The sequence below is a fragment of the Podarcis muralis genome, chromosome 16 (assembly GCF_964188315.1).
Source record: "Podarcis muralis chromosome 16, rPodMur119.hap1.1, whole genome shotgun sequence".
Classification (NCBI taxonomy): domain Eukaryota; kingdom Metazoa; phylum Chordata; class Lepidosauria; order Squamata; family Lacertidae; genus Podarcis; species Podarcis muralis.
Window position 1 is genome coordinate 24,281,164 of NC_135670.1, and position 26,525 is coordinate 24,307,688.

Consider the following 26,525-nt stretch of genomic DNA (forward strand, 5'->3'; position numbering starts at 1 on the left):
AGTGGTGGTTCCCCAGTTGTGAAATGCCCTCCCTGCTGAAGTATGTCCATCATTATTAACTTCCTGGAGGAATTTGAAAATGTTCTTGTTTACCCAGGTACATCTGTTGGCTGAAGAATACTATTTCTGGAAACCTCGAGATCATTAGATGGAAGGATGTCTTTATTTCTAATTGCTTTTAGAATGTTGTAATTGTTTTAGAATGTTTTGGCTTTGTTTGTGGTTTTTAAATAGTATATGCCACCCAGGGTTCCTTGGGAAGGAAAGGCAAGATATAAATTCAATAGGAAGAAGAAGAAGAAGAAGAAGAAGAAGAAGAAGAAGAAGAAGAAGAAGAAGAAGAAGAAGAAGAGGTCTTCAAGGAGGCAAGGATTGTATGTGGGAGGAGGTGGAGAGAATAAATTTGAAAGTGAATCTCCTTGTCAATTCCCGAAACAATACCCAAACTGAAATGCAGCTCTCTTTTAAACCTTCTCCGGCTTTTGTAATGTAATATCACATCATTCCCAACAACCAGAAAAATTAGACTGACCCAGGCACAAGCATTCAGCAACTGATGTCAACTTTGTTGGACTGGTCATGTTGTTTGGATGCCTGATTATCATCTTCCAAAGCAACTACTCTATTCCGAACTTAAAAATGGAAAGCGTAATGCTGGGAGTCAACAAAAGAAGTCTAAAGACTCTCTCAAGGCAAACCTTTAAAAATGTAGTATAAACACCGACAACTGGGAAACACTGGCCTGTGAGCGCTCCAATTGGAGAACAGCCTTTACCAATGGTGTCATGGACTTTGAAGACGCTTGAACTCAGGACAAAAGGGAGAAATGTGCTAAGAGCTAAGTGCTAATGTGCACATTTGGCAAACCCTCACCGTGGTCAACTCTTGGCCAGAAACCTATGTCCCCACTGTAGATCCAGAACTGGCCTCCACAGTCACTTACGGAGTCACTGTTAAGACTGTGTTCATGGAAGACAATCTTACTTGGCTGGGAGTGATAAGAAGAAGACGAAGACGAAGAAGAAGAAGAAGAAGAAGAAGAAGAAGAAGAAGAAGAAGCTATATACTTGGCCTATTTCCACTTGACCTGGAGGGGCAGGACCTGACTGACTCCAGCTCCAAAGGCTTGATACGCTTAGAGGCCAGCAAGGGGTGGGTACCATTTAGGGCTTATTGCTGAGGTCAAGATTTAAGTAGTTCAGTAGCAGAGCATCTGCTTTGCATGCAGGTCCCAGGTCCAGTCTTCAGGATCTCCCAGTTGGGCCTGGAATGTCTCTCTCAGAGATCCTGGAACAGCTGCTGCCAACCAGTGAAGGCAGCGCATAGCTAGACGGATGAAGGGTCTGACTCAGAGCAGAGCGGCTTGCTCATGTTCCTAAATGAAACAAAATTGCTTCAGAATGTGTTTATTTTTGCAGGAAGGTTTCCAAAACCATCTGACCTGCAATTAAGAGATCAGGCGAGATAAATTTGCAAGAACTGAGCTTCGAGATTAAAAACAAAACACACCTACTTGACAATAGTGAAATTGACCAGAGCTCCTTTTCCCAGTTAATTCCAGCCTTCAGATAATCTCCCAAAGGGTTGGGCTGTTGGATCAAACCACACAAATGATGACGTTTGCCAGAGCTCCTTGCACAAGCTTCTCTGAGAGATCGTTACATTCGCAAATTGAAGGGACACTTCAAGCACAAGGAATCCTGGGAACTGTACTTTACCCCTCACAGAGCTACAATTGCCAGTACCCTTGATAAATTATAGCTCCCTGTATTATTTGGGAGAATGAATGGTGTGGATCTGACCCTTGTGTGAGGAAAGTAGAGGTAGAAAGGGGAGAAGAGGGGGGACATCAAGAGATGGTCTTCAACTTTCCTCCACATAAAGACCATATATTGAAACAATTCAGTAAATGTGCCTGATTATAAAATTTGTTGTTGTTGTTTATTTGTTTAGTCATGTCCGACTCTTCGTGACTCCATGGATCAGAGCACGCCAGGCACTTCTGTCTTCCACTGCTTCCCGCAGTTTGGTCAAATTCATGCTGGTAGCTTCAAGAACACTGTCCAACCATCTCGTCCTCTGTCGTCCCCTTCTCCTTGTGCCCTCCATCTTTCCCAACATCAGGGTCTTTTCTAGGGAGTCTTCTCTTCTCATGAGGTGGCCAAAGTATTGGAGCCTCAGCTTCACGATCTGTCACAATTATAAAATTAATGAAAGTAAAATCCGCATGGGTGGCATTTAATATGCAAAATAGAATTAAGGAACCAGTTTAACATCAGGGATTAACATTAATGGAAAGTTCTGCTAGAATCATAGAATCGTAGAGTTGGAAGTGATCCCAAAGGTAATCTAGTCCACACCCTGCCATGCAGGAATCCCAGCTAAAGAATCCCTGAAGGGTGACCATTCAACCTCATTTTAAAATCTCCAATGAAGGGGAGTCTACCACCTTCTGAGGGAGTCTGTTCCACCGTCAAACAGCTCTTACCATCAGAAAGTTATTACGAATATTTAGTCAGAATCTCCTTTCTCCTCAATTGATTCCATTGGTTCAGGGTTTCCTCTCCGGAGCAGCAGAAAACAGCTCCATCTTCCACATGAAAGCCCTTTAAATTTCTAAAGCTGGCTATCATATCACGTCTCAGCCTTCTCTTCTCCATGCTAAAAATGCCCAACTCCTTCCTCATCTTGGTCACCCTTCCCTGAAAGGTAAAGGTAAAGGACTCCTGGATGGTTAAGTCCAGTCAAAGGTGACTATGGGGTGCAGTGTTCATCTTGCTTTCAGGCCGAGGGAGCCGGCGTTTGTCCGCAGACAGCTTTCTGGGTCATGTGGCCAGCAGGACTAAACCGCTTCTTGAGCAACGGAACACCATGACAGAAACCAGAGTGCACAGAAACGCCGTTTACCTTCCCACCACAACGGTACCTATTTATCTATTTGCACTGGTGTGCTCTCGAACTGCTAGGTTGGCAGAAGCTGGCACAGAGCAATGGGAGCTCACTCTGTCGGCTTCCCTGAACACATTCATACAAGCATACATAATTTCATTTGTATGCCACCTTTGCACAGCTCAATCCATGCTCAAGGCAGCTTACAAACTGGGGGGGAAATATCACATGGTTACAAACATAACCCAAAGTAGTCATGAACAATAAATAAAACATCAAAAAGTGCACATGATTTGCACATAAATCATAAGTTTTTAAAATAAAGATACAAAAAATAATAATCAATCACACCAACAATCCCCGCTCCAACAAAAACCTCTAAGCAATGCCCCAACTCAAGCGACTGCCTTGTCAATATCCTTCTTGAATTGTGGTGTCCAGAACTGGACACAGGACTCCAGGTGGGGGTCTGACTAAGGCAGAATAGAGTGGTACTATTATTCTCCTTGATCTGGACACTTCTGTCAACGTAGCCTAGAAATGCATTAACTTTTTCGCTGCTTCATCAGACTGTTGATGAGCTTGCGGTCTAGTTCCTTTTTATGTGTATACTGCTGTCAAGCCAGATGTCTTCCATCCTATATCAGTGCATCGGATGTTTTAATTATTTTATGTTTATCTCTTGTTTGTTACCTGTTTTGATAGATAAAGATTTGGGGGAGAGGATTTTTCTTTTTTAATCTATGGAAAGTTAGTTCAGTCGAATATCTAGGAGTCTGCATACAACCCAGAATTGGAAACGTTTGTGCAATCATAAAAATAAATATCCATTGAAAAAGACATAGGGAACTGGACCTCCTTAGAAACCTCCTGGTTAAGAACTAAATTCGTTCCGGAGTCCGTTCTTAACCTGAAACTGTTCTTAACCTGAAGCACCACTTTAGCTAATGAGGCCTCCTGCTGCTGCCGCATGATTTCTGTTCTCATCCTGAAGCAAAGTTCTTAACCTGAGGTACTACTTCCAGGTTAGTGGAGTCTGTAACCTGAAGTGTCTGCAACCCGAGGTACCACTGTACTGGCTAAGGAGAATGGTGACTATCACAATGAAGCTCTTTTGAAAAGAAAAAGGGAGAAATCACTTCTGTTTTATCAGCACCCCACTATCAGAAAGCCTGCTGGTTTTTACTGTCTGCTAGAAAGTGAACAGGGAGATTTCTCTCCTTCTCTCGGAATACCAGAACCCAACAGGGACATCATTTGATGTTTGAAGAGCCAAGACAAATAAAAGGAAAGACTTCTTCACTTAGCACATGGTTAAACTCCGGCATTTTCTCATGAGAGAGGTAGCTGATGTCCACCAATTTGGATGGCTTTGAAAAAGGATTAGCTCTACCACTAACTCTCAAACAGCTGTAATGTCTCTTATAATGAGCTGACAAGCACTGATAGATGTGGGGAAGGGGCATAGCTCAGTGGAAAAAAACCATCTGCTTTGCATACAGATCTTCGTGGGCTCAATCCCTAAGAGCATCCAGGTAGGGCGTGAAAAGACCCCCTGTCCCAAATCCTGAAGAGCTGCTGCCATTTAGTGCAGACAATGTTGTTTAGTCGTTTAGTTGTGTCCGACTCTTCGTGACCCCATGGACCAGAGCACACCAGGCACTCCTGTCTTCCACTGGAGTCTCAGCTTCAGGATCTGTCCTTCCAGTGAGCACTCAGGGCTGATTTCCTTCAGAATGGAGAGGTTTGATCTTCTTGCAGTCCATGGGACTCTCAAGAGTCTCCCCCAGGACCGTAATTCAAAAGCATCAATTCTTCGGCGATCAGCCTTCTTTATGGCCCGGCTCTCACTTCCATACATCACTACTGGGAATACTGAGCTAAAATATAAGTTTCACTAACAAGGTTGGAGCTGATGGGGCTTGTAGTCCAAAACCTCAGGAAGCCAGAAGATTGGCAGAGGCTGACTTAAATGTACGAAGTGGGGATACAGTATAATTATAAGCAAAGAGGAAGAAAAACTTTGTCCAAACTCAGCACTTTATTGGTCTGGAGGTCCAAGCCATGGTTCTGAACATTACCATGAGAGGTAGTGTGGTGTAGTGGTTAGTGTGTCAGAATAGGACATGGGAGGCCAGGGTTCAAATCCTCCCACTCAGCCATGAAGCTCACTGAGTGACCGGCCTTTCAGCCTAACCTACCTCACAGGGTTGTTGTTGCTGCGGGGATTGAAATCAGGAGGTGGAGAACCATTTACACCACCTTGAGCTCCTTGGAGAAAAAGGTTGAGCTATAACTGTGGTAAACCAATTAAAACACTCTGGTTAAGCCTTGAAATGTTACTTCAGTGCCAATAAAAAGGTAAAGGTACCCCTGCCTGTACAGGCCAGTCTTGACAGACTCTAGGGTTGTGCGCCCATCTCACTCAAGAGGCCGGGGGCCAGCGCTGTCCGGAGACACTTCCGGGTCACGTGGCCAGCGTGACATCGCTGCTCTGAACGCCGTTTACCTTCCCACTAGTAAGCGGTCCCTATTTATCTACTTGCACCTGGGGGTGCTTTCGAACTGCTAGGTTGGCAGGCGCTGGGACCGAACAACGGGAGCGCACCCCGCTGCGGGGATTCGAACCGCCGACCTTTCGATCGGCAAGCCCTAGGCGCTGAGGCTTTTACCCACAGCGCCACCCGCCACCCCCAATAACAGTGCCAATAACCCTGCTTAAAACCATCCCAAGTAACCAGAGTCTATTTTGCTAATCTCATTGCTCCGTCTTTGCATCATAAAGCAGATCAGGGGGAATGGAAAAGCGGCTCATGTTCCTAGGCAAACTCTCTTTGAAATCAGATCCCTATAAAGGAGGGGAGGGGATCCACCAGCAGCAAGCGTGGGGCTCTGTCCTCCCCAAATGCCTTGCAGAGGAGCTTATTTCAAAGGCAGCACAAATGGGGACCACCTTTTACAGGAGTGTTTGAATCCCAGACCCCTTTTATCTTTCTATTCATTTCCCTACCCTCAGAAACACAGATCAGCTGCCTCCCAAGTTCCACTCTCCTTTTTAGGATCAGAGTTGTGTGCAGTTTCAAACTTGCATTCAGAAGATGGGAGGAAGAATCTTCATGGGGCAGAGTTTGGGTGTCATCAGAGATGGATGTTAGGCACCTCAGACCCGCCTAGTACAATGCTCACAACTCTCCAGAAAGTATTGGGAGCCCCCTGTGTTGAGTATAGTGATTTAATTCACTATAATTGGGAAATTGGGAATGCTTAAATGCATTAGGTAAAGGTAAAGGAACCCCTGACCGTTAGGTCCAGTTGCGGACGACTCTGGGGTTGCGGCGCTCATCTCACTTTATTGGCCGAGGGAGCCGGCGTACAGCTTCCAGGTCATGTGGCCAGCATGACTAAGCCGCTTCTGGCAAACCAGAGCAGTGCACGGAAATGACATTTACCTTCCCGCCGGAGCAGTACCTATTTATCTACTTGCACTTTGACGTGCTTTCAAACTGCTAGGTTGGCAGGAGCAGGGACCGAGCAATTGGAGCTCACCCCGTTGCGGGGATTCGAACCACTGACCTTCTGATCGGCAAGTCCTAGGCTCTGTGGTTTAACCCACAGCGCCACCCGCGTTCCTTAAATGCATTACTGTGTGTTTAATTCTGGAATGTTCCGCAGTAACTCTTGTGAGATTGGTTAACTCTGGTCGCATGGCAGGTATTTTAGGGTTGCCATGTTTTGAAGAGCCAAAAAGAGGACACATTTCCCGACTTCTATTTTTAATTGTGGATTGCTATGATGACTCTACACATGAAAAAGAGGACGTGTCCTGGAAAAAGAGGACATATGGCAACCCTGGCATCTTATTACATTGTCCATTTTGTTCTCTGTGTTACTGACTGGTCTTTGACTGCAATAAAGATTGATTGGTTGGTAGTTTTGTGTGTGAGTGACTTGACACTGAAGAAGAGTCTGTATCAGATAACTCTCTCTCTAAATGCAATAGAGGAGAGGAATGATGATGTTTCTGTGTGGATGTGACAGAAAAAAGTAGAGAAGTTGATTTTCTCCCAAAGAAGCAGTAAGGACAAGTCTGCTGGAAGGAGAAAGTGGAAACCTCTCAGATGGAACTGCGTGGCCTAGCTGGGTAATGGACCTAAGGCTGAGTGCAAGTATTGAAAAGAGAGAAAAACACAGCTTTTCTGAATGCATAAGAAGAAGCTGTAAACTTCAACTAAAAAAATTAAGCCCATGCTTGCATAAGTATGTGAATGTAAATAATTTGCATATATTCTTCTTTGGTCGTATGTTCTGCAAGCAAATGCTTTTGAATATATCAACAGGTTGTTTGGACATTGCTTTAATTTCAAGAAAAGAGTCAGTATTGCTCATGATTTGGCATCCTAGCTGTAGTTTATCTACTCTGCCAACACTCTGCTGGTCTTTTAGGAAAATATCAAAATCCACCAAAGGACAAAAACCTACGTGAGGAGCAATCCAAACGGCGCCAACTCAGATGGCTTTAAAAGAGGATTTGAAAGATGAATGAAGGCTATCAATGGCTGCTACCCATGATGTCTATGTTCCCCCTCTGCTTCTGAATACCAGTTCCTGGGAATGACAAGTAGGGAGAGTGGCTGTGGTGCTTGTGTCCTGCTTGTGGGCTGTTCAGAAGAGAAGCAGATGCTGGTCTAGATAGGCCATTGTCTTGATCCAACAGGGTTCTTAATGAGGGTTGTTGTCCTTATGAACTGGACTAGATGAGCCTTGGGCCTGATACAGCAGGAAGGCTCTTCTGATCTTCTCAAAACAGTGAGCAAAGTTCTCCAGAACTTCAGGACATGCAGTATGATGAAGAAGGCTTCTGAAGCACTCAAAAGCTTAGCAATGACTGTGGGACCTTTTGGAACAACCTCAGATATGCAGATGACACAACTTTGATGGCAGAAAGTGAGGAGGAATTAAAGAATCTTTTAATGAGGGTGAAAGAGGAGAGCGCAAAATATGGTCTGAAGCTCAACATCAAAAAAACGAAGATCATGGCCACTGGGCCCATCACCTCCTGGCAAATAGAAGGGGAAGAGATGGAGGCAGTGAGAGATTTTACTTTCTTGGGTTCCATGATCACTGCAGATGGTGACAGCAGTCACGAAATTAAAAGACGCCTACTTCTTGGGAGAAAAGCGATGACAAACCTAGACAGCATCTTAAAAAAGCAGAGACATCACCTTGCCGACAAAGGTCCGTATAGTTAAAGCTATAGTTTTCCCAGTAGTGATGTATGGAAGTGAGAGCTGGACCATAAAGAAGGCTGATCGCTGAATAATTGATGCTTTTGAATTATGGTGCTGGAGGAGACTCTTGGGAGTCCCATGGACTGCAAGAAGATCAAACCTATCCATTCTGAAGGAAATCAGCCCTGAATGCTCACTGGAAGGACAGATCGTGAAGCTGAGGCTCCAGTACTTTGGCCACCTCATGAGAAGAGAAGACTTCCTGGAAAAGACCCTGATGCTGGGAAAGATGGAGGGCACAAGGAGAAGGGGACGACAGAGGACAAGATGGTTGGACAGTGTTCTCGAAGCCACAAACATGAGTTTGACCAAACTGCGGGAGGCAGTGGAAGACAGGAGTGCCTGGCGTGCTCTGGTCCATGGGGTCACGAAGAGTCGGACACGACTAAACGACAACAAATAATACTGCTGCCTGGTGCTGTATTTCTAAAAGAAAAGCACACTAAAAGATACTGGAACTAAGTTGCCGAGCAGCAAAAGGTGCAAACCACTAAGGATCAATAACAGACGTGTCCAGCTCTAGATTCAAAATCACTGGCTCTTGGAATAGATTCTGCTGCATTTTTGGAGGCACCTGCCATTCATCCTATCGCCCCCCCCCCCCCCCCGATGGCTCCTCTGCTCTGCCCTTAAGGGACGGTACTTTCTGCCTAGGAAATGAATGTCGGTGAAATTACTGCCTTCCCTTCAGCTAGGCATCAATTAAGACCAGGAGGCCCTTCTTGAAAAGGAGGATGGGGAAGTCAATGGCATGCAGGTATTTGCCAGAGATTATATGCTTTGAAAACAAAACAAAAATGCCCAGGGGGAAGAGGGCAGGAAAGGTTTCACACCTGGATAGTGATGGAGATTGCTATCATTCTGATTGCTACCTGCTGGAGGGCAGGTGACTCCTTAGAAAAAGGAGGGTCCTTCAAACAAAATGAAGGAGGTGGCAGTCAATAGGGAAAGATGTTTAAGCAGGCCATCCTTAAGGTGGTTGAAAGGTAAGGCGTTCAGGGGAAACAGATTGTGGCCCTTCCCCAGTCTTAAATGGAGACCCTTTGTGGAATTATGTCAAATAGACCATCACAATGATCTGATCTACCAAGTATCGGTATTCTATAAAATCATAGAACCATAGACTTGGAATGGACCCAATGTCACCTAGTCCAAACCCCTGCAATGCAGAATCCAGCCTCTACTTTAAAACCTTCAATGAAGAAGCCTCCACCATCTTCTTTTCCAGGGAGTCTGATGTTGGGAAAGATTGAGGGCACAAGGAGAAGGGGATGACAGAGGACGAGATGGTTGGACAGTGTTCTCGAAGCTAGCAGCATGAGTTTGACCAAACTGCGGGAGGCAGTGGAAGACAGGAGTGCCTGGTGTGATCTGGTCCATGGGGTCACAAAAAGTCGGACATGACTAAACGACTAAACAACAACAACCACCATCTTCTGAGGGAGTCCATTCCACCCTTAGACAGTGCTTACCATCAGAAAGTTCTTCCTAAGGTTTGGTCAGAATCTTCTTTCTTGTCATTTGAATCCATTGGTTTGGGTCCTCCCCAACCAGAAAAAAAGCTTGCTCCATCTTCCATGCGACAGCCCTGCAGATATTTGAAAATGACTATCATATATTCTTACAATGGCCAGGATACTGTGTGCTGCAACCTTGGAAGAAAAGCACAGCCTGACGTCCCCTCCAGGCAAATGATATTTGGCAGGAAGGAGTCAAGCAGGTGATAGAAATTGAGGTTGAGGCAATTAAAGTGGGTTAAAGCACTCTATCTCCCTAGCACAACAAATCTACTTTAAAACAACCGCTTTTTGCTGTTAGGAAAGTGAGGGGGAAATGTACTGGAAAGTGTGTGATGTGTTTGCCGCCCTGGTATCCTTTGGGAGGAAGAACTGGATATAAACTGAACAAACAAATAAATAATAAAACAAATAAATATCCTGGAAGTTAAAAAGTGAAGTGGGTGAGTGTGCGTGCACACACACGCTTCCAACTGCTATTTCTTAGGGAAGGAACCACCGCCCATCATGTTGCCTCTGGGAGCACCAGCAGCAAATGCGTCAGTCAACACAGCGATATGTATCCTCACAAAAAGCTCATCAGGTCCGGCAGTCACGTTGCCAAGTGCCTTCCGTCCAGCCCTATAATAAGGGAAATGGTAGGGTGTAGGAACGGACTGCTACTTCCAGGCTTTTGCACAATTAATTAATTGCTAACAATGTGTCCTTTTATGGCTATTGAATATACAAAGAGCCTGCTGGATCAGGCCAAAGACCCATTTAGTCTAGCATCCTGTTCTCCCGGTGGCCAACCAGTTGCCTCAGAAAGCCCACAAGCAGGACCTGAGCAGAACAGCATCTTTCCCCATTTGTGGTCCTCAGATATTGGTGTGCAGAGGCCTCTGAAAGTGGAGGGAGAAGATAGCCATCATGGTTGGTAGCTACTGATAGGTTCATCCTCCGTGAATTTGTCCAATCCTCTTTTAAAGCTGGTAGACAGGGCCGGCCCACTCATGAGGCAAGGTGAGATGACTTCCTTGGGCTGCAGGATCACTAGGGGCAGCAGATCTGGCTTCCAACAACTGCATCGCCCGCTCCTGCTGTGATGTGCTCCTCGGAGGTTGGATCTTGGTGAACAGGAGGTGCTGCTGGTCTCCTCCCAGCCCCAGGGAGGAAATGGCAGGGGCTGCCCTCTGTCGTCTCCTGGGCTCTGCACCTACTAGGCATGATTCAGAGCAGGCTCTTTTCCTGCCACAATGGACACTTCAACAGTTGGGTAAGGTTGATTTGAGGGGACGCGGGTGGCGCTGTGGGTAAAACCTCAGCGCCTAGGACTTGCCGATCGTCAGGTCGGCGGTTCGAATCCCCACGGCAGGGTGCGCTCCCATCGTTTGATCCCAGTGCCTGCCAACCTAGCAGTTCGAAAGCACCCTCGGGTACAAGTAGATAAATAGGGACCGCTTACCAGCGGGAAGGTAAACGGCGTTCCGTGTGCTGCGCTGGCTCGCCAGATGCAGCTTGTCACGCTGGCCACGTGACCCGGAAGTGTCTGCGGACAGCGCTGGCTCCCGGCCTATAGAGTGAGATGAGCGCACAACCCTAGAGTCTGGCAAGACTGGCCCGTACGGGCAGGGGTACCTTTACCTTTAAGGTTGATTTGATTGCCCCCTTGTTCTCAATGTAGATCTTCATTCACCCCTTCTTCCTTGGTGAGTGCCATTTTGCAGTTAACAACAACAATAACAACAACAACAAATAATAATAATAATAATAATAATAATAATAATAATAATAATAATAATAATAATAATAATAAATACCCTGCCCATCCAGCTGGGTTTCCCCAGCCACTCTGGGCAGCTCCCAACAGAATGAAAAGCACAATAAAATATCAAACATTAAAAACTTGCCTAAACAGGACTGCCTGCAGATGTCTTCTAAAAGTCAGATAGTTGTTTATTTCCTTGACGTATGATGGGAAGGAGTTCCACAGGGAGGGCACCACTACCGAGAAGGCCCTCTGCCTGGTTCCCTGTAACCTCGCTTCTCACAGTGAGGGAACCACCAGAAGGCCCTCGGAGCTGGACCTCATCAGTGTCTGGGCTGAACGATGGGGGTGGAGATGCTCCTTCAGGTATACTGGGCTGAGGCCGTTAAGGGCTTTAAAGGTCAGCACCAACACTTTGAATTGTGCTCGGAAACATACTGGGAGCCAATGTAAGTCTTTCAGGACCAGTGTTATATGGTCTCGGTTTGCCTCAGGTACCAAAATATATCTGGTAGCCAGCTATCACTATTTCATAGAATCATAGAATCATAGAATCATAGAGTTGGAATAGACCACAAGGGCCATCGAGTCCAACCCCCTGCCAAGCAGGAAACACCACCAGAGCACTCCTGACATATGGTTGTCAAGCCTCTGCTTAAAGACCTCCAAAGAAGGAGACTCCACCACACTCCTTGGCAGCAAATTCCACTGTCGAACAGCTCTTACTTTCAGGAAGTTCTTCCTAATGTTTAGGTGGAATCTTCTTTCTTGTTTCTTTCTATTGAGAGCAGATTCTATCGTTTATCTGTGTGCTGCCCTTACTTTTGTCCATCATGAATCTTCCATTGTTCAGCTGCCTGGTGTTACCCAGCAGAACCCACCTGCTTGAATGGGATGGTGGAAAGGGGACAGCCTGGGACAGTTTCAAACCTACCTGAAAAAGCAAAGGGTCTATTCTAATTTTAATTTTTGCAGTTGGGAGTGGGAGAGACTTCTGGGGAACTGATGCTACCTTGAAGATGATTGGGATATTTGCTGGCTCTTCCATGGTCAAAGGGGTCAACTGACAGACATCACAGAACGTTCAGAAGCTTCCAGTATCTCTCTTCACAATGGAAGAGAACCTTTAATAGAAGGCAGTACTGCTTCTGAGCAATTTAAAAGGTCATGGAAAAGTCAAGTAGGATTTGCATTCCACTGCCCACCAAACAGTTGTCCTGCTTTGCAAAATGAATGTTGCTGTGTGCGTGCAAACACAAACCCACACATCCGAATGCAGGAGTCAGACCAACCTAAGGGAATCTCAAGAATGAGCTGGAGAAGGCTGTGCTCTGGACTCCAGGAGGGGTGATTTCAGCATCCACCTGGATTCCCTTTGCAAAGTAAGCCTGGCCCGAGCAACGGGAGATGCACAGGGACCAGGTTATCAGCAAACTGGTAAATGGACCGATGTTACTAGTTTAATAAATATAAAGGTGTTGCCTTGGGGGGCACAGTTGCCCCCTCTGGAAACTTTTAATTATTCCCATTGTACAGACAGGAAAACCAAGGCTGGAGGAATAGAGCCAGTGTGGTGTAGTGGTTAGGAGCGGTAGTCTCATAATCTGGGGAACTGGGTTCGCGTCTCCGCTCCTCCACATGCAGCTGCTGGGTGACCTTGGGCCAGTCACACTTCTTTGAAGTCTCTCAGCCCCACTCACCTCACAGAGTGTTTGTTGTGGGGGAGGAAGGGAAAGGAGAATGTTAGCCGCTTTGAGACTCCTTAAAGGGAGTGAAAGGCGGGATATCAAATCCAAACTCCTCCTCCTCCTCCTCCTCCTCCTCCTCCTCTTCTTCTTCTTCTTCTTCTTCTTCTTCTTCTTCTTCTTCTTCTTCTTCTTCTTCTTCTAGATGGGCCGCCAGTATTCAGCACTGTAGGACAGTTGCCCAGGGCTGTAAGGTATTCAGCAGGCCCAGAAACCCGAGCCATGGAGCTGTCATGATCCCTAAAATTCCACCGTATCAAACCAGAAGAGAGGGCAGAGGAAAAGTCGTGGAAGTGAGAGTGGCATTGTCTCATTGTGGGACAGGCAAGATCCTTTGCTGTGAGGGGGGCAGCTTGGACCAAGAGCCAGCCTTGTTTCTCTGTATGTCTTGAGCACAAAAGTTTTCATGACTGCTTCTTAAGTACCGTAGTTAGAAAAAAATGAGTGGAATTCAGATCTACAGTCCATATTTGTACAAATGTACAAACTGGTACATTTTCCTGGGGTGGGGATATTACAGGGAAAGTGAAAACATCAGTAAAATTTCCATATACAGCCAACATCCTGATTTACGCATGTTCAATACGTGCATGACTGTGCCAAACCTGGAAGTGACCCGGAAATGTAACAAAAAACATCACAAAAATGGCTGGAACGGGGTGTTTGCAGGCTTTATCAACAGTGTTTCACATGTACACAATTCCACTTACCGGTAAATGTTCGTACTTTGGAACACAACACCCACGTAAATGGGGGGTTGCCTGTATTTAGTTCCATATATATGTTATTTTACAAATATGTAATGAAATACTGGTGCGTGTGTGTGTGTGTATCTTAATGGTATCAAAGGTGTTTACAGTGATTCTACCAAGAAGGAATAAGACATATCCTGTATGTCACAGTTCAGGGGCAGAGCTTCGGGCAAAATATGGCCCTTGAATCTTTTCTCTCTGGCCCTCAGAACTTTGCCCAGGCCATGTCCCTCACTGGTCCCGCTGTGCCTCCTGAGTGTTTTTGCTTGCTGGGGAAAGTCTTTGAACTCTGATCATGATTCCTGCTTGTCTGGATGGAGGCTGGAGATTGGTGTGGGTGACATTGTGTAGAGGTAAAGGTAAAAAGGTAAAGGAGCCCTGGATGGCTAAGTCCAGTCAAAGGTGACTATGGGGTTGCAGTCCTCATCTCGCTTTCAGGACGAGGGAGCCGGTGTTTGTCCACAGACAGCTTTCTGGGTCATGTGGGCAGCAGGACTAAACCGCTTCTGACACAGCAGAACAGCGTGACTGAAATATACTCGGAGTCGAGAGTGGATTCCATGCTCTTTATTCAGCTCATAGTGGTGAGGAGGAACGGAAGTTCCCCCAGAATGTCTGCTTTATATACATTATTTACACATTATTTACCCCATGTGATTGGCTAATTTCCGGGAATTCTCCTGTAGGCCAATCAGGTTGCGGATTCAGTTCCACCTGGAGCTGGATTGGGTGGCTCCTGTAGACCAATCAGACTGCTGCATTCTGGATCCTATTGTTCTAGGACCAATCAGACTGCTGCATTCTGAATCCTATTGTTCTAGGGCCAATCAGAATGTTGCATTCTGAATCCTATTTTTCTAGGACCAATCAGACTGCTGCATTTTGGATCCTATTCAACTCAGTACATAAGTGACAGAAACCAGAGCGCACGGAAATGCCGTTTACCTTCCCACAGCAGTGGTACTTATTTATCTACTTGCACTGGCATGCTTTCAAACTGCTAGGTTGACAGGAGCTGGGACAGAGCAACAGGAGCTCATTTCATCATCGCAGGGATTCAAACTGCCAACCTTCCACTTGGTGAGCCCAAGAGGCTCAGTGGTTTACAACACAGCGCCACCCGCACCCCCTACATTGTGTAGAAACCAGCCTGCCACACACAGGTGAAATTTACACTCGCTGCTCTGCCCCCTTTGGCCTCGACCCTGCCCACCACTGGAAGGTTGCTCAGAAAATATTCCCCATTCCTGGCTCAGCTCCAAAGGAAGGATTTTGGATGAGAAGCAGGATGAACCCCCTGGGGTTCTTGTTTTGCTTGAACTCTCAGATGGTGTGAGGCCAGTCCTGGGCAGTGAAAGCAGCATCTTTCCTTGTCTCTAATGGCTCTCCCCAACATCCGAGGAACTCACGACCTCAGTGGGATGGCCTCAGTGGCAGAAAGCCCGTCTGTTTATCTTCTTTAAACAAACCAGCCCTTCCAGGAATTGTCTCTGAGGAGACCCCGGGGCTGCCCACCTTCCCTGGCCTCAGATCCAACGGGCGACCCACTGTTTATCAACAAGAACAATACAGCCTCCTCTGTTTTGTGCCAGGTTACACTTCCCCAGTCAAATGCAAGGCTGAAGCATCTCTGGCCTTCCAAGAGTGCGTGTTTGCATTTTCTTGGGACATGGATTGCAGCTTGATCTGCAGAAGGGAGAAAACCCAAGCCTTTTTTCCTCCCTGAAGAAAAGCTGGATCACGTGCAAGTTCGGCTGCTGTGAAAGGAGCAGGAATAAATGGGACAGTTACAAAGCTGGCTGTGAAAAGTCCCCAGCACTTGGGAAGGGCAGTAGCTCATTGGCAGAGCATCTGCTCTGCATGCAGGAGGCCCCAGGTTCAAGCCCCAGCAGCATCTCCAGCTAGAGACAGAAAAGGTACAGCCACACTGGAGAGACCCGTCAGGAGTAAGCATGGACCAGTGGTACCTTGCCAACAAAGGTCCGTATAGTTAAAGCTATGGTTTTCCCAGTAGTGATGTATGGAAGTGAGAGCTGGGCCATAAAGAAGGCTGATCACCAAAGAATTGATGCTTTTGAATTATGGTGCTGGAGGAGACTCTTGAGAGTCCCATGGACTGCAAGAAGATCAAACCTCTCCATTCTGAAGGAAATCAGCCCTGAGTGATCACTGGAAGGACAGATCCTGAAGCTGAGACTCCAATACTTTGGCCACCTCATGAGAAGAGAAGACTCCCTGGAAAAGACCCTGATGTTGGGAAAGACGGAGGGCAGAAGGAGAAGGGGACGACAGAGGATGAGATGGTTGGACAGTGTTGTCGAAGCTACCAGCATGAGTTTGACCAAACTGCAGGAGGCAGTGGAAGACAGGAGTGCCTGGCATGCTCTGGTCCATGGGGTCACAAAGAGTCGGACACGACTAAACGACTAAACAACAACAATGGTACCAAAGAGTATGAGAAACAGCCCTACTAGAAAAATTAACCAATAAACTGAAACTGACACGGGGACAAATAGAAGAAGACACCTTCACCCCGATATGGCTCCCCTTTCACAGCCCAACAAGACAATGACAATAATCCACCAACAGCATACAAATCAATATAGCTAACCTGATACAAAACACCCACCCACCCCATTCACACACAAAAACAAAGACCACCACAAATGAACAGCCACACCCTAGGCCAACCCCAACCTCTCTCACCACCAAAGGAACACAAGTGAACAGCAGAGAACCTGCACAAGCAACCCTGACACCAAACCCCACATGTAGTAAGTAAAATAGAAACATCACCACCATTTCTTCCTAATGTCTCAACAAATGAAACTGATTTGTAAAAATAGGAGAGAGAGACATTCCAAACAGTTTTGTAAATCAAGAAAAAAAGAAAAAGAAAAGGTACAGTCAGTAGAAGGCAGCTTCTGAAACTACTGAGATTGTTTCGGGATATTTAGCCGAGATTTTTAAAGTCAAATTTAAAATTTCTTAATTTTATTTAATGGTGGTTACTACCAGTTTGATACTACCAGTGTTTTATGGATTTTTCTTGCTTTCTCCTTTATGATCTTATTGTCTAAATTATGCCAATAAAGCCTGAATGAATGAATGAATGAATGAATGAATGAATGAATGAATGAATGAAAAGGCAGCTTCCTATGGTGTCTCTGTGTGCGCAGTTGAGTGGCAGAGCCCCTGCTTTGAATGCAGAAGGTCTCAGGTTCAATTCGCGGCATCGTCTCCAGGTAAGAGAATGATTCCTGCCTGCAATCCTGGAGAACATTGTTGGCATCTGTCAGGGGTTCAGGAGCAGAGGCAAGGGCAAGGGAGGAAACAGAGAGCGAAGGGGAGGAGGCAGAAGAAAAGATGAGCGATGACGACGACCCGAGATCTCCGAGTCTTTCCAGTGAATCGGAGGATTCACAGAAAGGAGCACCAGTGGCCAAGGCAAGGGGGGAGTTTAGGGGGGCACCCCAGGAAGATAGAGCCAGAGGGGACTCAGAGGAGAGCAGTTGGAGATCGGGACCAGCGTCACCGCCAGAGAACAGGGAAGAGGAAGGGAGCCAGGGGGCAAGCGCTGGCAGCTCACAACAGGAGGGAGGGCACGAGTCAGGGGTGGCCACACCTCCATCTGGGAGCGAAGAGACGGTTAGACGGAAGGTGGAAGGTTGGGCGCGCGCGCCAAGTTCAAATGCACAGGAAGGCGGCGCAGTAGGCAGCCCGGAAAGAGAGCCGGGTCCTAAAGCCCGGCGCAAGGAGACAGGAGGGTCCGGGGGGTCAGCGTCAGAAGAATCCCGGAAGGAAGAGACCCAGGGGGGCAGAGGGACCCAGAGAAGAACAGTCAGGCGGAAAAGGTGGAGCAGGGCTAGGATATTAAGTTGGTGTACAAGGGGCGGAGATTCAGACGGAGCTTCGCCGATCTAGCTACTAGACGTAGAGTTGCACGCAGCAGCTTGAGAATGGAAACTGTAACTCAATAAAGACTTTTACTTAATGACCGTTGGCTAGCGTGATCCTCTGTGAGCTAGGATCTTGCAGCAACTCTGACAGCATCCATCTCAAGAGACTATGGAGTGCACTTCTGGGGGTGAAGTCAAACCGCTGTGTTAGCAGCACCTAAGTGACCTCCCCGGGGCGCAAGGCTGGGCAGTGTGTAGGGAGGTCCTGGGCTGCCCAGATGACAAAACCCCCCTCTTGGCCTGGCTGATGTGGTCCAAAGGAAAACAGAGCAAGATGTTTGGCACCAGCTTGGCTGCAGGAGGTAGGTGTACAAGGCGTCCCTCAACTTTGGGACTCCACTCTGGATTTGTGTAGGGTTTACTCCTTAGCCTTTTCTTCTCCTGAAGATATCCCACAAGGCAGTGGAGGTTTAGGATCAGAGTTTTCCTTCTCCTAGATGGGCTACCTTCCCATGTTGACGAATCTTACCTGCCCCTCACTTCCCTCTTCAGCACGTGCAGAAATGATCTTCTTGATCATTGGACCCACTATTGGTCTCATCCGCCAGAGCATGTCTTTGCACACAGGGGAAGTCACCAACTGTGGCGTTCGAAAAGAGCCCCCGGTCGTTTCCCAGACTATTGACTTGTACACCACTACAGTGGTACCTCAGGTTAAGTACTTAATTCGTTCCAGAGGTCCGTACTTAACCTGAAACTGTTCTTAATCTGAAGCACCACTGTAGCTAATGGGGCCTCCTGCTGCCGCCGTGCCGCCAGAGCCCGATTTCTGTTCTTATCCTGAAGCAAAGTTCTTAACCTGAAGCACTATTTCTGGCTTAATGGAGTGTGTAACCTGAAGCGTATGTAACCCGAGGTACCACTGTACTTTATTCTTCCGCTGCCACCAATTTTGTGGGGGGGAAACGCAGGGCTCCCCAGTGAAGTACTGAGTCTTAGGTAAAGTTCACAATGAAGATTAAAGTTTATTTCAAACACAAACAAGTTTTAATATATAGAGTGGTACCTCTGGTTGCGAACGGGATCCGTTCCAGAGCCCGGTTCACAACCTGAGCAGAATGCAACCCGTGTCTGCGTATGTGCGGGTCACAATTCGCTGCTTCTGCGCATGTGTGTGACATCATTTTGAGCATCTGCACATGTGCGAGCGGTGAATCCCGGAAGTAACCCTTTCCGGTACTTCTGGGTCGCCGCGGGACGCAACCTGAAAACGCTCAACCTGAAGCAAACGCAACACGAGGTATGAGTGTATTCCAAACACTGTCACTCTATTCCCTCTCAGTCTTGTCCCTGTCTCTAACTCACTCTGACTCCTCTATCTCTGCCCCCCCCCAAAAAGAACCAACCAAACTGTCAAAACCTCAGGGCTGAGCCTCAAAATCAGGTAGGCCCCGCCTCCAGGCTTTCTTATTGGTCAACCTATTAACCCTTTCTCTTCCCCATTACAAACATATCCCCAAAGGATGGGCAAACGCCATACCAACTCACCGAGGTTTTGAGACCCATCAGCTACCCTCACCTGGTTTAGCCAGCCAATCAAAGCCATTCCCAGGGTGTGGCCACCGTCACATGCTGACAGCTTGTGGGAGCCACAGGTGAGAGCTGAGTGTAAGGCGAGGACCAAAAATGGACAAATTGCCCCAGAAGGAGCACAATATGCCCCCCACTAGAGGTTCTACCCCCTCACCTAACACCCTATACACCCCTGCAGCAAGACAATACAGACAGTATTGAACTGGGTGGACCACCGCAGCCTACTTTGTTCCTATGGCAACCTCAAGGCAACAGCAAGAGTGGACCAGACTTCACTGGATGGATTGGAATGCTCATATGGAATCCTGGCAAAATAGCATCCATTTGTTCAGTTCACATCCCACCATCCCACCTGAAAACAGCTTCCTGACTCACGTATCATAAAATAGACTCATTCCATTTTTCATCAGGGTGGGAAGACTCCAGCCTGTATCCCTAATCAGGCCCAAGAAGCCTTCAAGCTGCACAGGTGATAAGGGGCCACAATTACCTGAGATGTCAGGTGATCAAATTTGGCCTACAGCGGGCAGGTGAGAAAATGACCTGGCTCCCAGGCCTGATCTGGACCCCTAGCCCTGTTATAAAGCAGGGGGTGCAAGGAGCATTAAGCTGAGAGGACACAAGGACATAAGTGCCCCACTCCCCACCATATTGACTGATGACATCTGGAACTATAAATGTGTCTCATGGCTGTAACATGTCGGGAGACAATGGATGAGTTTGCTTTTGGGGTGAAGTCAAGCTATTGGAAGGTTACAATGCCTGTTGTGGCTGTAGAGACCAATACAGGAAAGACATGTTTTGTTGCAGCTGGGGCAGATGCACCATGGCATTTTCTTCTCTCTGCAGTCCTCCCAGCGGTTACGGTATTCTTCCTCTGGATCACTGCTGTGGTTACACGACCTGACTGTCTGTCTCCAAGTTAGGTAGGTGTGGTGTGTCCCCCCCCCCCCCATGATTGCTTGCTCCTTCGTACAAAAATAAAATGCAAAGTCTTTGCCTTCAACAGTTGAACTCACCAAAACCCGCTCTGGAAACTCGTGGTTATTCCCATTTTACAGACAGGAAAAACAAGGCCGGGACAATAAATGGCCCTCCAGCATTCAGCACTGTCAGAATAACCGGCACATCAGGGAGAAAGTTAGGGTTGAGCAGCTGTTTAATTGAAATACTTTATTTTGAAATACTTTATTGTCACTTGTACAACTTGTATACAGTGAGATTACAAGAGCACCCTCCACTCAGCTCTCTTAGTCTTAACTCCCCTCGCACACCCACCAAACCCGAAAGTCAGTTGCCCTATTGTTATCTTTTCATTCAGCAGCCTAACAGCCCACGGATAGAAGCTGTTCTTTATCCTGTTGGTTCACAGACAGCCCATAATATCTTGTGCTGTATTCACCACCCTCTGTAGGCACTTCCTATCAGTGATGTCAAACCAGCATACCACACCGTGATGCAGTATGAAAGGACACTTTCTATTCTTGACCGGTAGAAGGAGATCATCAAATGTTAATTGACATCATTCTTTGCAATACTCTGAGGAGATGGAGTCTCTGTTGGGCTTTCTTAACCACCTGGGTTGTATTGATTTTCCAAGTAAGGTCTTCACTGAGAAAAACTCCTAGGAATTTAAAGGAAGAGACTCTTAATGATAGCAGCTGCAAAATATTTTTTGTACCATTTGTACAATTTGTACCAAAATTTTGTACCATTTCATTTTCTTTAGTAATTTTTTTTGGGGGTGGTGGTATTTGTTGATGTTTTCATATGCTATTCACTGCTTTGGGGGCTTTTTGGCCCGAAAGCAGTACATAAATAAACTGTAACAACAACAATTTTAATTGCTGTTGTAACTGGTTTAATTGCTATCCTTTTATCATGCGGTTGTTTCATGGAGCATTTTAATTTTTAGAATGGGTTTTGCACTTGTAAACTGCTCAGACTAGTGAGATGTGCCTGCCTCCATTCTCAGGAGGAATTTGAGAACATTCCTGTTTATCCAAGTGCATTTGGTAGCTGAAGAATACCTCAAGATCATTGGCTAGAAGGATGCTTTTAACGGCAATTGCTTTTAATTTTAATCTTTTTAAAGAATGTTTAAATCTGTTTTAGATTCTTTCCCCCAACTTTGTTTTTAAATTGTGTATCTGTTTGCTGCTTGGGAACCCATGAGAGTGGGGGTGGGGAGAGTATAAATTGGGAATGTCCCCTGCCTGAAACCCTGGAGAGCTGCTGCCAGTCAGTGTGGACAGTACATAACTAGACGGACCAGTTGTCCAACTCAGTATAAACAGCTTCCTGTATTCCCATGTAGCTCAAAATGCAAACTGGAACGGTGCAAACAGACCCTTATTGTGCGTGTACCGCTATCCATAATCTGAGTTTGGGAAGCTCCTGACTCTCTGTCAAAAGAGAGAGCAACATCTGGATAGGATTGCAGAGACACCCCCCTCCCTCCCTGTCACCCTATCCATCTGGGGTGATGAGCATAGCAATGGGCATTGGGGAGGAGCACCCCCAATACTCTGGTGTGCCCATGTGCCTGCACACAATTCTGAAGCCCGCAGCTGTGCATCGCTGTGAGCACATCCTCATGATGCTGATGAAAAGCATTCATAATGCTACTTTTTTTGCAAGTGAGAGAGAAAGAGAAGGGTTTGCGATCTCTGGTGGTGGTTCTCATGGGAAGCAGGAGCCTCTGAGCACCCATTGCGCTCCCCTGGCAAAGCATCCGGTCTGGAAGATTCCCACATGAAGGCCAGGGAAAACGAAACAGCAGCTTCTCTTATTCCGACGCTGAATCGTCTTCTTTCTTTGGGGAAGGGGGAGGGGGCAGCAATGGCAACGAGGCAGTTCAGCGCCCAGATGCACACTTTGTTGCCCAATGTATAAACCTCCCTAAGCAGACCCCCCCTTCACTAATGGACAAGGGTTAGGATCCAGGAAGGCTTCCTTGCTAAAATGAATGTGAACTGTGTCCAAGAGTGTGCACCTATTTCAAAGCAGCTGGAAAGGGACGATTGTCCCATAAATTGCCATAGGGACATTGGGGGGGGGGGGCTTCCTTATCCCTCACATCTCTAAGTAGCGCTGGGAGAGAGATTCCCAGTTGGATAGCTGCTGCCAGTCAGTGCCAACAATACTGAGCTAGATGGACCAGCAGTTTGACTTGTTCGAAGGCAGTTTCCTAGGTTCTTATTTAAACCAGCCTTTAATCCTATGGTGACTGTGGGATCTTGCTTCATTTTTAAGGGGAAGCTGTAGCTCAGGGTCAGAACACCTGCCTTGCATAGAAACGGTCCCGGGGCTCAGTCCTGGGCACCCCCAGGTAGGGCCGGGAAGACTGCTCACCGGAAACCCAAAGCCAGTCACGGCTTACAAAATACTAGATAGACTAATCTGCCTGACTCGCTGTAAGGCAGCTTCCTGCAACGGTAATGGATAGGGGCATTCTCCCCTATAAAGGCCCTGTCACCTGGGAGAAGAGGCCCTGATGGACGGCTGCCGTCCATTCCAGCAACTCCTTTCGCTGGGGCTGATGTGCTGGCTGTCCCTGGCGGAGCAGGCAAGCAAAAACTCATCGCAAAATCCCAGACTGGCTCCGTCTACCCACTCAAACCCCGCTCAAACTCCGACGGGAGGGGCTGGCTCTGTCCCGGCGGGCGCGCAGCGAGAGGGCGGTGTCTCCTCAAGCCACCCCCCCTCCTCCTCCGCCCACCCCGCCGCTCTTTAATAGCTTCCCCTAGCCAGAGGACAGCTGTCGGAGGAGAAAGCCGCTGGTGCCAGCCGTCGGAAGACAAGACCCTTCGCCCCTGCTGTCCGGTCGGTGGGCTGCCTGCGCCATGGAGCGCCACCAGCAGCCTCTCGACTACCCGCTGGCGGGGGACCAGTACGAGTATGAGGAGGAGCTGTCGGGGGCCTGGAACGACAGTTTCCTGGAGCTGCAGTGCGCCTGGGAAGAGGCCGAGACGGACTGGGAAGTCTCCTTCTCGCTGCTGCCCGTCCTCTACATGCTGGTCTTCGTCCTGGGCCTGTCGGGGAACGGCCTGGTGATCTTCACCGTGTGGCGCGGTCCGCCGGGGAAGCGGCGCTCGGCGGACACGTACATCGGCAACCTGGCGCTCGCCGACCTTGCTTTCGTGGTGACGCTGCCCCTCTGGGCCGCCTACACGGCGCTGCGCTTCCACTGGCCCTTCGGCTCGGCGCTGTGCAAGCTGAGCAGTTACCTGGTGCTGCTCAACATGTTCGCGTCCGCCTTCTGCCTGGGCTGCCTCAGCTTCGAGCGCTACCTGGCCATCGTGCACGCCCTGCCGCGCTCCGTCGGGCGGCCCGCCTCGGCGCGCCCGCGCACCTCCACGCTGCTCTCGCTGGTCGCCGTCTGGCTGCTGGCCGGGCTCTTGGCGCTGCCCGCGCTCTTGCTGCGCAACACGCGTACGCGCCTTCCACCCCACCAGACCGACGGCAACGCCTCTGCTGCTGATGCCGATGCCGCTGCCGCAGCTATGGCTGCTGAGGCCGCCGTCGAGTGCGACATGGATTTCAGCAGCGTGGCGTCCAGCCCGCGGGAAAAAGAATACTGGATGGCGGCGCTGAGCCTTTCCACGACGGCGCTGGGCTTCGTGCTGCCGCTGCTGCTCATGACGCTCTGCTACTGCTGCATCGGCGCCACCGTCAGCCGCCACTTCCAGCAGCACGTGCGCAAGGAGGAGGGCCGCCAGCGCCGCCGCCTGCTGCGCATCATCGTCACCCTGGTGGCCGTCTTCGCCGCCTGCTGGTTCCCTTTCCACCTGCTCAAGAACCTCTACGTGCTCTACTGGGTGGGGGTGCTGCACCTGCCCTGCTCCTGGCTCGAACTCATCCCTCGCCTGCACCCCTACGCCACCTGCCTGGCTTACATCAACAGCTGCCTCAACCCTTTCCTCTACGCCTTCTTCGACAGCCGCTTCCGCGCCCAGTGTCTCCTCCTGCTCGGCCTGCGCCGGGCCCTGCGCGCCCAGGCCGGCTCCGTCTCCTCCACCCTCAGCGGGCAGACCCAGAAGTCTGAGCTGCCCTCCTTGGGCACCAAGGTGTGAAGAAAGAGGCGAGGAGGAGGAGAGCGAGGCAGCCGCTCAGACGGCTCCTCCAAGCTCTCCAGTCCCGTCTGATGGCGGCGGCAAGGGCGGCTTTTAGCTCCACGAGCCGGCAGGCAGCAAAGCGAGAAGCGCGCTTTTGGAAGAGGCGCCTGCGCGCAACCTGGGACTTCCGACGGCGAGGCGCCCCTCTCCAGCGATAGCACTTGGGCACCGCGTCTTTCTCGCCCGACGGGCTGGGGCGATTCAGGACACTGCCATGTCACCCCTTCCCCGTCTCTTTCTCCCCCCTCCCCCCGCTTCTTCTATGCCGGACACTGGCGCTTTGGTGCTATCTGAGTAGGTCGGACAGTTCTTCATCACCGCCAAGACCCGAGAATCCCCCCGGATTGGGCAGGTCCCTCTGGCGGGTGACTCCCCTTCTGACCTTTGTAATCAATAAATACTTTTTGTTGTTGTTTCCTCAGGAAAAAAACCCCAACCTGGTTCTTTTTTTCTCCTTCTTGCCTAAAACCTTGCGCGTAGTGACCGAGAGTGACTGAGCTGCGCTTGACAAGGAATGAGTGAGCGAGAGTTTGTCGGACCGAAAGAGAGACTCTGGGCTGATGTTCAGAGAAAGGTGCTGGTGGGAGGTCATTAAAACATACACACAGCAGCAACCCGAACCCATTTCAGGCTACGTGAAAAGGAAATATTTCAATCCAGATAGCTTTGCACCTTAGGGATTTTTCAAACGAAAACCCGAATTTTCAAGCGTACGTACGGTAGTTTAAATCCATCGCGTGCTATGCGTCCCTTTGATTACAGAGAGACTTCAAAATACTGTTAATATTATTCGTTAAATTTGTATATCGCCCTTGCGTACCAAAGATCACAGGGCAGTTCACAACATCAAAATGCAAAATACAAAATGAAACAAAGACAAAACAATTTAGAAACAAAGAAAGAAATGAGCTAGTCTCTTGGTCCTTGCTGGGCTGTGTGTGTGTGTGTGTGTGTGTGTGTGTCCAAGAAAACCCCTCCCTCCCTCGCGATCCTGCTTTGGTCAAATTCAGAGCCCTCTGCATCTGATTAAAACATTTTTTAAAACAAGGAAACTGGGAAGGTACGGGCCAGGGGCAGTGAAAAACCCTCGATGCATGTGAGCTCAGCTGATGTTGCGGACTGGGCTGAGGGTCCGGGGAGCCACTTTGTGAGTTTCATCCTTTTGGAACATCAAAGGGACCCCCATCTTTCCTCCTAGGAGCTCATGATAATGTACATGGTTCCCCCCTCCCCTTTTCCTTCTCACAACAATCCTGCAAGGTAGGGTAGTCTCAGAGAGAGAGTGATTTTTATGGCTTTGTCAGATGCAATTACTATTATGTTGCACATGCTCTCTTTGTGGTAATCATCACCGCAATGCCTTTGAACATGTGCAGAGTGCATTTCTGGAAAGGGCTGTAGCTCAGTGATAAGAGCATTTGCTTTGCATGCACAAGGTTGCAGCGGATCCCCTGTGGCACCTCCCTGGGTAGGGCTAGGATAAACTCCCTGCCTGGAATTGTGAAGAGCTGCTACTAGTCAATGAGACAATACTAATCTGACTCAGCACAAGGCAGCTGCCGGTGTTGCTATTTATTTCAGTCTTTTATTCTGAACAATGAGGACTAGAATCTTACATTATTTTAACAGGAAGGAGACCATAGCACAATGTGTAGAGCACTTGCTTTGCATATAGAATGTCCCCAGTTCAATCCACAGCATCTCCAGGTGTGACCAGGTATGTCCCCAGTCTTAAATCCTGGAGACCTGCTGCCAGTCAGTGCAGACAATAGTGGACTAGGTGGACCCGATGGCCTGACATTGCAGGGTGTTTACATGAGCTCGAGTCCTCCCCGCTTCACAGACAATAAGCACTGGTTGCAACAGCCTCTTCCCTTGGTGAAATCTCTCCCACATCCTCAAAAGGTATACCAGAAGCCAAGAAAGGGTAGGAGGGGAAGGGAACAAAGCAACTGGGACAATAGGTGGTGATTAATGG

At 48.3% G+C, this 26,525-nt stretch overlaps 1 protein-coding gene across 1 annotated transcript; it reads left to right on the plus strand.

The window, feature by feature from the left end:
* The first annotated feature begins 23,166 nt into the window (after positions 1-23,166).
* On the plus strand, positions 23,167-24,983 carry LOC114586799 (apelin receptor-like). The gene has a single exon (XM_028710613.2). It carries the CDS (start codon positions 23,276-23,278, stop codon positions 24,503-24,505), a length of 1,230 nt encoding a protein of 409 aa, XP_028566446.2. The 5' UTR covers positions 23,167-23,275; the 3' UTR covers positions 24,506-24,983.
* Positions 24,984-26,525: the final 1,542 nt, after the last annotated feature.

Coding starts and splice junctions, on each gene's coding strand:
- LOC114586799 (XM_028710613.2), top strand. CDS start 23,276: ATGGAGCGCCACCAGCAGCCTCTCGACTACCCGCTGGCGGGGGACCAG.